Source organism: Anopheles ziemanni, chromosome 2, assembly GCF_943734765.1.
Source record: "Anopheles ziemanni chromosome 2, idAnoZiCoDA_A2_x.2, whole genome shotgun sequence".
Taxonomy (NCBI): domain Eukaryota; kingdom Metazoa; phylum Arthropoda; class Insecta; order Diptera; family Culicidae; genus Anopheles; species Anopheles ziemanni.
Genome location: NC_080705.1, coordinates 13,015,171 through 13,027,478, shown reverse-complemented (window position 1 = coordinate 13,027,478; position 12,308 = coordinate 13,015,171). Strand labels below are relative to the sequence as shown.

Sequence of the window (12,308 nt, the reverse complement as noted above, 5' to 3'; positions counted from 1 at the left end):
TGCATTCTGGTCGATGTGTTAATAGAGCACGAAAGTTTAGTGTAGTTATTAAAATTAATTGAACCAACGTTGAAAAAGAATTTGCTGGTGAAAGTAAACCTTGTTTCCTGCAGTGTCCATTTCGCCTGCAAATCGGTGCGTTACGAAATGTTTGATAAAGTCTGAAGCAAGTGCCACGAAACTTACTTGTAAAGCAAGTGTCCGCAAGGCTGCTCTAACCATTGCCCCTTTTTGGGAAAGGTGAAACGGCGGCACAAGTGGGTGATCCAACATTAGTTCTGTTGCGCCAATACGAATCCCTGGGTTCATGGTTGCGGAGGCGAGAAAAAGGAGTGCATTATTTAATAAAAGTGAATCACAGAATGAAGAAAGGTACGGACGCAACGACGAAAGCTGCCGTGGCTGCAGCGGCCGCCGCAGCCGCCAACCTGGTGGAAAATGTGCCCGATCTCTGGGCGCAGCAGGACTGGATTAAGACCATTCTCTCCAAGTCGGGGACGGAAATTAAGGAGGTCCCGACGGAAGGTAACGCTCAGGGGTGGGGCTGAGGATTTTGGTTTTTTTTTGGGGAGGTCGAAATAATGAACGGGAACGATGATGCAATTTGGTTTGGAAATGCATGATACATGATCGCGCGAATTTTATACAAAATACCTCGCTTTTTTCAAAGTACCATGTGATCGTTTTCAACTATTTCGAAAGGCATTTTTTGGAACTTACAAAAACTAACCAGGAAAAACTAATTAAAAAAAAAAATAAATCAAACATGTGCTTTGTAGTATTGAAATGACTTTGTAGTAATGAAATGATATTGTAGTGATGAAATGTAGTAATTGGAATGACTACATGCAGTGAAACCTTTTTTTTGCAAGAACCATTTAAACAATTGGAGAAAATTTTATACACACCTTCTTTTACCATATTTACTACTCGCAAATGTTCAAGGCAAGGTTATTGCAGAGTTTAAGGAATCAATGTTCAAATGATACCCAAAATGCATTGTTTCATTCCACGACTTTTTTCCTTCTATTTTGTTGTTGCACAGTTATTGTTTTATAACGTCTTTTTTGTACTCTGGGTAAAATCATACCATTTGATTTATCTGGTTCAAAGAATTTCGAAGAATTGTTTTATATGATTTTTTAATACAATTTTTTCTCAGGTGTTACGAATTTTCATTAAACCTTGTCGATGTTGCTCTACAAAGTCCTTCAACGATTAACGAATAGCCATTCTCATTATTTGCTCTCCATAAACAGCACGTAACCCTGATCTTAATTCAATATTGAAAATTTAATTGATTTTTAAAAGGAAAATATATCGTTCAGTTTATTGTATAACATTAGCGCAGGTTCGGTGCGGTCGCTTTGGCGAGGAAAGGGAATTTTAGCGCTCAAGGTATACCCGTAATTTAAGCAGCCGAGCCAAGGGGACTAAGCTTTTCAACACCTGGCGCGCGGGGTTAGTAAACAAAAATCAAACAACCCCGTGCGACGTCCGTCCGTCCGTCCGTCCGGGTTTGACACGGATATATGTTCCACCAATTGTAGTTGGGTGTCAAATTACTCCGGTGTTATAGCAGCGTTTGCCGAACCATGACATGACGATGGTCCACCTCGGCTCGGTTAAAACGGGGCGAAAGGCTGATTTTTATCTTTCCACTGTATTAGATTTCACTGCTAACGCGCGCGGGGCCTCCAAGGATAATCAAAAAGTGTGTGTTGTTCGACTCTAAGTCTCCTCCGGAGTCGGTCGCCATTTGGCTCGCAGAGCATAGCCAATTTGGTAATTCGCCGTCTATCAGTTTTGGCGACGACATAGTAACATGATTCAATGTACAAACATCAGCGTCAGGTGCATGATTTTGACGGTTCGCCGTCTAAAAGCAAAACCCCGGGGCGGCGGCGGTTTATTCCGTAGGTCGTAGGTTGGGCTGCTGGATCATTTTGTCCCAAAAGATACAGATCATGTGTCGCTAAGGCCATAGATGGAGCCTATCTCTGGGGTATCAAACTGAAGCACGCAAGGGAGGAAGAAAAAAAACCCGATAAAACATTATCTATATAGGAGATCTATTGAGCGTGGAAACGCATTAAATACAAAAAAAAAAACCCGTACAATGGACCCCGGGACCATGTTGGGTGTCGACTTTTAGTAGATAATATCAATAATTTGGTGTACGTTTTTCCTAAGCTGAACTGTAAAATATTTTTTATCAAAGTTAAAACGGAAACGTGCCGCTCGCGGGTCAAATCAAGATAACTGATTTTATCTAACCTGTGCTGATTTTTTTCCACCTCAATGAACATGATATGTTTTCTTGTACGGAAAAGATTCACAGGTCGTATTTTTATTTTTTGTTACATGAAAAATACCTGCAAAAACAAGACGGATGTGGTTTAGATACGAGAAGAGTGTAATAATGGACTGTTTTGAACGCGATTAAAAATTCTTCGTAAATTAAAGTTTTTCGCATTGATTTGTGCGAAATAATTAACGAACATAAATCTACATATCGGAAGTTATAAAATTGACCCACGAGCGCCGAGTGTCTAAGTCTAGTAAGACCCTAATGGGGCAGGTATGACTGAAGACGGTCATTACGCCTGGTAAGAGTGAAAGAGAAATGTTGATATTGTCTTGCCAAGATTAAAAACGATATTGCAGAAATATTGTCTCACAATAAGGCCACATTTCGAAAAAGGCATCGAAAATGTTGCAGATCTTATTTCTTGTTTCAATTGTTTGCAATATTAACAATTTATTTTTCTCTTAAGCATTTCTACGATTTCCATATTTTCTTCTGGAGATCTTACCAGATATTCGTAACGGACTTGGTTGTAATTTTATATTTACAGTGTTTCGATACAACTTTGTTTCTGAATCATTCGAAATTTAAAAGTTATGAATTTAATTTGGCTGTTTGTTTTTTTGCAAACTGTAAAATGTTTTTCTTCCACAGGTTTATCTAGCGATTTAGAAAAAGATTTTTTTGTTCTTTTAAGTTTCGTCAAGACTTGTTCGACGAAATGGTTCAGCAAAATTTTAAACATGCAGAAATGAGCCACATTAGCAAAGAAATAAATTTATATGGTAATACTTACGCACTTCTTGTTTACACGGTCAACGAATATATCCCAATAATTAAAAAAGTAACTCGAACTGTGCAGGACCCTGAAATATGTTTGGGCCCCCTCTGGCAAGCTCTGCATCAAAACAACTTCCTCCCCCCCCTGTGGTTTGAACCGAGCGAGGAATGTTTTTAACCAGGTGTCAAGCGGGTTGTCAAACGTGCCATCAAATCATGATTAAAAGTTCGATTATGCCAGCCGTTCCTTCGGCGAGAAAAGGGCCCCAAACAATTGACATGATCGCTCGGGGCCGCCAATAGCTCGCAGATCATCGTCGTCGTGCGCGCGGCGCGCGTTCGCGATCAGCGGATTCGGATTTCTTGTCTCGGCGCACGCGAAGTGTCCCGAACTGTGTGCGTTGGGGTGGGGGAGAATGTTGCACGAGGTCGATCGATCGAATCGCGAGCAGATCCGACGATCCCGGTTCTCGCGAAGTGTGACCACGCAATTAAAAAGACATCGCAAGAGGGAGGACCCGGAGGTGTTGATTCGGTTGCCTTCGCGCGTGGTTATCATCGCCACTTGGCCGACGAGCAGGATCTGTTCGAAATGGCAAAATCTCCCATCGTTTAATGATGTGCATGCGGTGACCTTCAATGTCGGAATATTGTCGGAGGCACAGGAAGGAAGATGCCACAAGCGCACGAATCGGGATCGAATGATTAATAAAAAAACAAAGTTTGCCAAGCAATCATCAAATCCTTGAAGCGGCACTAGAAAATTGCCGAAATAAGCATCTCGTTTCGCACTCCGACCGAGGATCGGACGACGATCGGATTGCTGCTTGTTGGGCTGTGGTGCTGGTGGTAGGAAAAAGGAAGAGGGAGAGAAGGTGATCGGGAGGGGGGTACACGTGCCGCCAACGATGCATGACTATCAGCAGCTGCAGACGAGGGGGGTTTCACCACAACGAACGAGGAAGGAAGAGTCTGCCGGGGACGACCATGCCCCAGGGAGGAGTCTCACTCATTCGTCCTCCCCACTCAGCAGAGGGTGGTATGGTGGTGGCGACGATGGGGGAGGGTGCGGTTTTTACGGTGCTTTCTTAAGTGGTAGGCGCGCGAGCGGAACGACCTATCCGGGGTGGCTTGCGATTTGCGCGAAAGCGAAAATTCGAAACCGAACCATCGTGAGTGTTGTAGGACGGACCAGAACCCCACCGACCATGGCCACGCTCTCGGAGCATCGCATTGCGCGGTAATCGCCACTTCCAGCATGTGGTTCTACTAGCTGTTGTTATGCTTCACCATGTCGATCAGGATTATTTATGATGCCGGGTCATTTTAATTTTCCTGTTCGTTTTTGTTGCCGCACTTCGATAACAAGGACTACTACCGTATAATGGTTTATTCTCCCCGGTTGCGTCATTTTGTTCTTTTTGTGTGCGTGAATTTCTGAAACAACGCATTGATTGCACGGATGGTTGATGGTTTGTTTTTTTTGGCTAACTTTAAATTAGAATGCGCGAACTGCTTCTTAATTGATTTGGTTATCTTTTTTTTATTTACAAAACACACATGATAAAGGAAGAGAACCCGGAGACCCCGGTCGTGTGAAGTCATTGTGTGCAGCATTGCTGGTTTGAGGTTTGAAAATTACTTTTTTTTGCAATGTAACACATCCATCCAAAAGGGAAGGGAAGGGAGAAAGGTACCCTTGCCATGTGGCACGGGCGGAGAGGTAAAGGTTATCGTACCGCGCAAGCCAAGGATTGATTAATGTGCGGTTCAGTGCAGAAGGGCAGAGCGCGGCGGATGTTGTGCTGTTCTTTTATGTTTGATTAATGAAAGTAAAACTGATTGTGTTTGAAAAAATTATCAAGTTTTGTAACTGATATATTATCATTTTTTTTTACGGAGGATTTTTTTTTTTTAGAGTATTGCGCTTTTTTTCTAACGCATTAATCCCGTGTTCTGGTTTCCACGTAATCAATAACGATATCGCGTAATAAAATTAAATGAGATTAAACGCCAATGAAAAAAAAAACACAAGAAAGGGAAAAATGGGCTGAGTTGGAGTAATGTATTATTCGAAGATATGTTTATAAATTTAACTGGCCATTGGTTGGTATAAAATGAAATTCAAAAATGGTTAATCAATTTCGATTTTATTTTATTGTTTATCCTTTTAATTTTTCTTTTCTTCTTAGATCTGTGCAAGATGGTGTACTACTCTGGCCTTCCGTTGCTAATGTCACAGCAGCAGCAACAACAATCCGGTTCCGGTCCGGATGGCTCACCGCAGCACCAGCAGCAGCACCAACTGAGCTACGGCGAGTCGAACGGCTCCGATCACTATCCACCAACGGCCCATCAACAGTTGCAACATCGGAATGGCTACCAGCAGCCGCCGCCCCACACGATCAACCTAAGCAATGGGCTGACGATCCAAAGCAATCCGCAGGGAGGACCAGCAGGCCATGTCGCAGGAGGTGGAGGCTCCCCTAACGGGCAGTTAACGATCGTGCTGAGTCCACCTGCGTCGCAGGGACAACCAAACCCTGGCGGATACTCGGCGCCGGTGTCTTCCCCACATGGAGGCACCACCTCGACACCGGCCGCCGGGTCGAAGTTTCGCTGCGAGCAGTGCAACATCAGCTTCGGCAGCAAAAGTGCCCACACGAGCCACATGAAATCTCACGCCAAGCAGCAGCTGGTATCGGCGAATGAGAAAGGTGGTGGTGGTGGTGGTAAAGGAGCGGTAGTGGATGCTGCGACCCTAACGACCCTGACAGCCGGTGGCCAGCAGCAGCAGCAGCAGCAGCAAGCGCAAGGACAGCAGCCCGATCCGTATCAGTGCGACGTGTGCAAGAAGACGTTCGCCGTGCCGGCACGGCTGGTGCGCCACTATCGCACGCACACCGGCGAGCGACCGTTCGAGTGCGAGTTCTGCCACAAGATGTTCAGCGTGAAGGAGAACCTGCAGGTGCACCGGCGGATCCACACCAAGGAGCGGCCGTACAAGTGCGACATCTGCGGGCGGGCGTTCGAGCACAGCGGCAAGCTGCACCGGCACATGCGCATCCACACCGGCGAGCGTCCGCACAAGTGCAACGTCTGCGGCAAAACGTTCATCCAGTCCGGCCAGCTGGTGATCCACATGCGCACCCATACCGGTAAGTGTGTCGAAAATCAACAGGATGAGGGAAGAAACAACTGTAAACGTTTAAATGAAGCAAAAGGATCTTTTAAAATATTGTATGTTAAATTATTTTGGTTAGAACAACGATTCGAGTTGCAATCAGAACTGTTCCAGAACTAGAGTTGTTTATCGGAATAAAATACTTTTATTTTGACCCTCTAGGAAAATGAATATATTACCTAAGCTGTTTAGGATAAATTTATCTTTTTATCATTTTTTATGATAACTCTAATGCATTATGCACTTCATTATTAGCTATTTTAAATCCCATCACAGCTGCTCTAACGAGCATTGATGAGGTTTGTCGCGGTTACGTATCAAGATTTTTGTTTTTCGTTGTTGAACTTAATAACAAAGGTTTATCAAGATATGTTTGGTGATAGTTTGAAACCACTGATAATAGTTTGCAGCAGTTTCATAGCGTTCGTTAATAGAAAGGAGGCGCCTGGTTGTTTTCGAGTAGTTTCGCCTCGAAATGGAGACGCCTGGTGTTTTGTGGAAAATGAGAAATCTATGGGGGGGGGGGATGCTGCCGGAAATGTGATCTCTTCTCGCAAACGGAAGAAATAATTAATAATAACGGTTTTTTCTGTTCCCACCGTCTCGTCCATTTCCTCCCCGAACAGGTGAAAAACCGTACAAGTGCCCAGTGGAGGGCTGCGGCAAGGGGTTCACCTGCAGCAAGCAACTGAAGGTGCACTCGCGGACACACACGGGCGAGAAGCCGTACCATTGTGATATCTGCTTCCGGGACTTCGGCTACAACCACGTGCTGAAGCTGCACCGGGTGCAGCACTATGGGGCCAAGTGCTACAAGTGCACGATCTGCGACGAGACGTTCAAGAGCAAGAAGGAGATGGAGGCGCACATCAAGGGCCATGCGAACGAGCTGCCGGACGAGGATGAGACTGAGGCGGCGGGTGGCGGGGGCGGGAAGGAGGACGAAACCGCAACGCCGTCGGTTCCGAGTGCGGTCGTCATCGAGCCCGGTTCGGTGGCGGGCAGCATCGAGGGTAGTGGTAGTAATAGTAACAGCAGCAGCGCCTTCGAGTACTCCTCAAGCCAGAGTAACCTCGAGGGCGCGGAAAGTGCGTCCGGGGACGAGCGGGAACGGGTGGCGCTGGGTGGGCGACACTTTGCGGGTATGAAGTTTGCCCATCCGTCCGTCGCAGCCGCCGCCAGAGGGGCGCGTCGGAATAACGCGGTCGTCGAGAACGAAGCGGAGGACGACGATGACGACGATGGTGAGGAGGAGGACGAGTACATCGGAATCAATGAGTACGAAAGGCGTACCACACCACCCTACATCGGGGTACCAACAGGAGGGGGAGGAGGAGGAGGTGGCGTAGATCCGGCTCTCCTTGCTGCGGCTTCGATTGCGGCTGCGGCCGAGAATGGAATCGTCGACTGCCGCCCGGCGGAGGTGAAACGATCGATATCTCCGTGTCTTGTGCGGACGTCGGCTTCTTCGCTATCCATCACGCGGATCACCCCACCACCCTCGATTCCGGTGATCGGGCCATCATCTTCACCACCTTCCTCTACTTCCTCGTCATCATCATCATCGTCGTTGTCGTCGTCGGCCACGGTAATGACTGCGGCGGGTCCGCCATCATCATCCTCGTCCACGTCTACCATGATCTCTTCTGCCGGTTTAATGGAACCAGTCAATGTAAATAGGAATGGCGGTGCCAGCTCCAATCCTCCGACCCAGTACATCTACGAACCGCTATCCATCATGAAACATCACGGATACTTTGCCCCCGCCTCGCAAGTGACAGAGTTCCGGTAAGTAATCAAAAGCACTTTAGTGAATCGAATGTTGTTCTCTCAACCAGAATGATTATTTTTATATCATCTCTTTTCCACAGATCATCCAGTGATCTGGTGCGGCAGGTGGAGGCGGCGATCGCCGGTACGGAAAATCTGCTAACGCCACCCCGTTCCTCGCCCGAGTCGCCCGATCGTTCCTCCTCACCCGAATCCGATTCAGTATTAATGGCCGATCGGGACAACAACACGCTGCCACCGCGCAAGCGAAAGCTTTACTTCAAGGATAGCCAACAGCAGCAGCCTCAACAACTGCCACCGCATTCGGCACCGAAGATGATGGCTCCCTCCTTTGCCGGAAACAATGGCCAACAGCAGGAGCAGCAGCAGCAGCAGCAGCAGCACCAGCAGGAACATCGACAACCGGCGAAACAATACGACTCCCTTAATCAACCATCACTACTTGCCGAAAGCGGACGGTTCGAGCAGCAGCAACAGCAGCAACTATTCCACAATCAGCGGCATGAGTCGGAATCAAACTATCGTTTAACCCAACAACACTACCATCATCATCATCATCATCAACAGGAACAGCAGCAACCGAACTTTGCGGTTAAATCGGAAAGTTTCGTTGCTGGTGGTGGCCGTGACGGTGGAACAATCGTCGCTAGTCACGCTAATGAGCGGGATCATCGTCAGTATCCTTCTCCGCCACCACTGCATCAACAACAACAACAACAACAACAACCAGTACCACCTCAGGCCTCCGTCATTCGGATGAGCTCCGTTATCCAGTACGCGAACAAGTCATCGTAGAGTTTAAGGGATCCAATGCAACCGTTTCTACCTTTTCCCAGAACCCAACTAATAACTAGCCAGCCAGTACCATCATCCCGCTCGTAGTGGGGATGTAGTGATATGTTATTTATGAGCAACTTGTTTTAAAATATTATTTTATTTTTTCACTTTCCATTTTACTACTAGAAAGAGAGGGAGAGAGAGAGGTAACGAGAGAAAATTTAAATAAAATTAAACCCCTATTTTACACTCATGTAACTTTAGATCGACATTTTACACTTATGCATCAACAAACACACATATACACTCACACACAAGAGTAAGACTGTCTGGGGTAGGCAAACCTAGGAGAGCCTGGGAAAAGAATAGAGTTTTGCCTTCTTTCTTTCCTCCCCCTCCCGTAATAATTGCTTCTTTCCGTTCCCTCTTATCATTCACTCTGAAAGTGAATCAATCATTCTCGTTCGTTAGTCGTTCGCCCCTTAAGCTTTTGAGTCAGATTTAGGATATTATAAGTCTATGGTGGCTTTAAAAGAATAGAAAGTCGGACACGGTGGAAGGGAGAGATGACAGTGAACCGCAAAGGATACGAGAAACGAAGCGTAATCGCTAGCGTAATCATGTAATTCCGCTGCTTAATCTGTCAAAAAGAATTTTGGATCTTGTCAGAATGTAAACAAACGAATCAATAGTTCATTCGACCGCGATTATTTATCGATATTCTGTTATTATTTAGCGTAGTTTTTTTAGGTTCAACAATACACAACAAAGTAATAGCCATAGCTTCAAGAAATGTTGTAATATTTATCAATTTGCAAAACATAAACAAAGCACAGATGATGAGCGCTTGGCCAGAATATCGACGATACACGAGAGACCAGCGATTACGCTTCGTTTACCGTGCCCTTTAATAATAAAGCTTAGCTGCGGAGCCAGGTGAAATTTAAAGGGAAGGAAAACCGATCCAGCAATGGAATCATTTAAGACTGTTAATAATTGTCAAAACATTTCGAGAAGTGTAGGAATTAACCAAACAGGCAAAGGAGAAACACCATTTAACGGACATTTTGCATGGACAGCTCTGGGAATTGTTATGCTAGAAGGAAGGAGGTGAAGCGAGTGAGAGAGATAGAGAGAGAATGAAAGACAGTTGAGTCGGTTGGGTTTAGGAAGGGGGGCGTTTTGTTTTGTTTTTTTATCTTGTCAGTTTAAGGTTAGGCGGTGTGTGAAGAATTCAATTGCGGGGGGGATCAAATAGCCGACAAACACACAACCCCGCTTCCGGGAAGTAAAACTGAGCACACTGTGTGGAGTTAGATAAATATACCTTATATATACATGAAAAACAAAATCCACATATACACAAACGGTAAGCATATTCTAATGGGTAAGCATATAAGCAGCATCTTTATGTATGTACACGTATTCGCTTCAAAACCGGTGGCCATTTCTGAGACGCAAGACAAAAAGACTAGAACGTAGTTATAGTAGGGAGCTCCGATTAGTGTTTATTGGGGGGTTTCGGTTGGACAGAGCGGTGAGTTTTAGAGCGGTGCTAACGGTGGGCGGAGTTGGAAGGTGTGGACGTAAGAAATAAAAAGAAAAAAGAAAGTGAACAGAATAGACTGGATGATTTCCCAAAATTAAAATAGAACGAGAAATGGAATAAAAAATATGCCGTTTAATATTTACCACGTAAGAATTGATACTTTAAAAAGGAGTGGCACATGGAAGCGAGAAGAAAAATTATGAAAATTAACGGAAAAGAAAACAAAAAACAAACAGCTTAGTGTTAGAAAAGCGGTGGAAATGGTGGGAAAAGGGTAAATGAAAGTCAAACGAAGGAAACTTAAAGCCTGAACAAAAGCGACCGAATCGTGGAAAGCCCCGTAATGTTTAAGGATTAGTAAATTAATTAACCCCCCCCTCCCCTCACAAGCTCTATGGCCAGACGGAAAAGGCTGTTTGATTGCATTTATTTCGACACATGTAAGAAGGGCCTTTGGGATCCCTCATATGGTATAACCCTTATTAATAGTGCGCACCCCCCCCAAATCCATGCTAAATTATAAATCTTCGTCGTCATCGCCGTCGTACCGCGCGCGTATTATATCACGTGTTAGGCTTTAGTAGTTAGTGAGTGTGCGTGTGAGGAGAGGAAAGTGAGGAAAAAAGTTTGGTTAGGTTATGCGGGACTGAGGGAGAGAGAGAGAGAGAGTGAGAGAGGCTGGCGGCTGAAGATGTTAACAAACTCAGGTTAAGCGGGAAAAGCGGGATGCGCTCGGTAAGGTAAGAGCCTTCGTAAGGCCGCCTTCTGCCTTGCCAATTTAAAGAAAAAACCAATCTCCTAGAAGGAACCAGAGGAGCTGCCGCCCACACGCGCACCGGCGAGGGTGGTAACAAGAAAATGGATAAAAAAATCAAAGCCATCTCTTTTCGTCACACGTGTCTCATCACATGGCAACATAAACACTTCTTCATTGAACTATCTTTTTTTTTGTATCGAAAACAAAGAAAAAACAAAAACTGGAGGAAAGCGTTTGATTTGAAAGGTTATAAATGACATAATTTTGTAAGAACGATCACACATTGCAAAGCGTTCTCTAAACAACAACTAATACCTCGATTTTGAAGACTTCTTTGGCAAACATTTTGTGTGGGCGGAAACCGGGAAACGGTGTTTCCATGTGCCATGGCAACCCGAGTCCATGTATCATGGCTTACTAAGGAAGAGATGTAAAACTTACCACCACAAATCCAGTGCTATCCAGAGAGTATCAAATGAGCAAAACTTAACATATGCATAAATTACATAGAAACTAATGAAGAAGCAGTGAACCAACATGGTGGCGAAAAAGAAAACAGAGAAAGACAAAAAAGAGAGAAATAGTAATGAAAAAACATCGTGTGCTGATCATCACCAACGCATTCATGTAAATAGCTGTTTTGTTATAGTTCTCGCTTACTGAGTCGCTATGGAAACAGATTTTCGCGCGAAGGACTCGACTATGTTTTATGTTGCCGCGGTTCAATCCTGGGGAATTCATTTGATTGGTTATCGTAATTATTGTATCGGTTATCGTAATTAATCTATAGTGTTTCGCTAAGCTTCCTGAAGCGAGCCTCTCTCCCTTTATCGTAGCGTTTCTGTTTTATACAAAAAAAAAAAAGAAAACTCAGAAACCAAACCTTGCATACTCCTCTGTTGTTTACCCAATTATGCGTTTAACTCACCGTTTAACACCACCAACTGTTGCGTTAAAATCTCCTGTACCTTATTATAGAATGCAAACGAATTAACATTACATCATAAACGCGATCATATGGATTCGATAGTGTAGTCTTCAGTTCCTTAAACGGTTCCAAATAAATTGCATTTTTTTATTTGCAAAATCATAATAATGCATCAGTGTATTGCGTTTTTGTTTCGTTTATTAAAAGTTGTTCCTGCCTTATTCGGATCACTTC

At 44.7% G+C, this 12,308-nt stretch overlaps 1 protein-coding gene across 1 annotated transcript; it reads left to right on the top strand.

The window, feature by feature from the left end:
• Positions 1-362: 362 nt before the first annotated feature.
• LOC131292994 (Krueppel homolog 1-like) lies at positions 363-8,858 on the top strand. Its single transcript, XM_058321074.1, has 4 exons — positions 363-525; positions 5,281-6,246; positions 6,899-8,060; positions 8,144-8,858. Exons 1-4 carry the CDS (start codon positions 363-365, stop codon positions 8,856-8,858), a joined length of 3,006 nt encoding a protein of 1,001 aa, XP_058177057.1.
• The last annotated feature ends 3,450 nt before the right edge of the window (positions 8,859-12,308 follow it).

Bases quoted from the DNA above. Each gene is read 5' to 3' on its own strand.
- LOC131292994 (XM_058321074.1), top strand. From the start codon at position 363: ATGAAGAAAGGTACGGACGCAACGACGAAAGCTGCCGTGGCTGCAGCG. The intron at 526-5,280 runs GTAACGCTCAGG...TTTTCTTCTTAG, and splicing joins TAAGGAGGTCCCGACGGAAG to ATCTGTGCAAGATGGTGTAC. The intron at 6,247-6,898 runs GTAAGTGTGTCG...CTCCCCGAACAG, and splicing joins CCACATGCGCACCCATACCG to GTGAAAAACCGTACAAGTGC.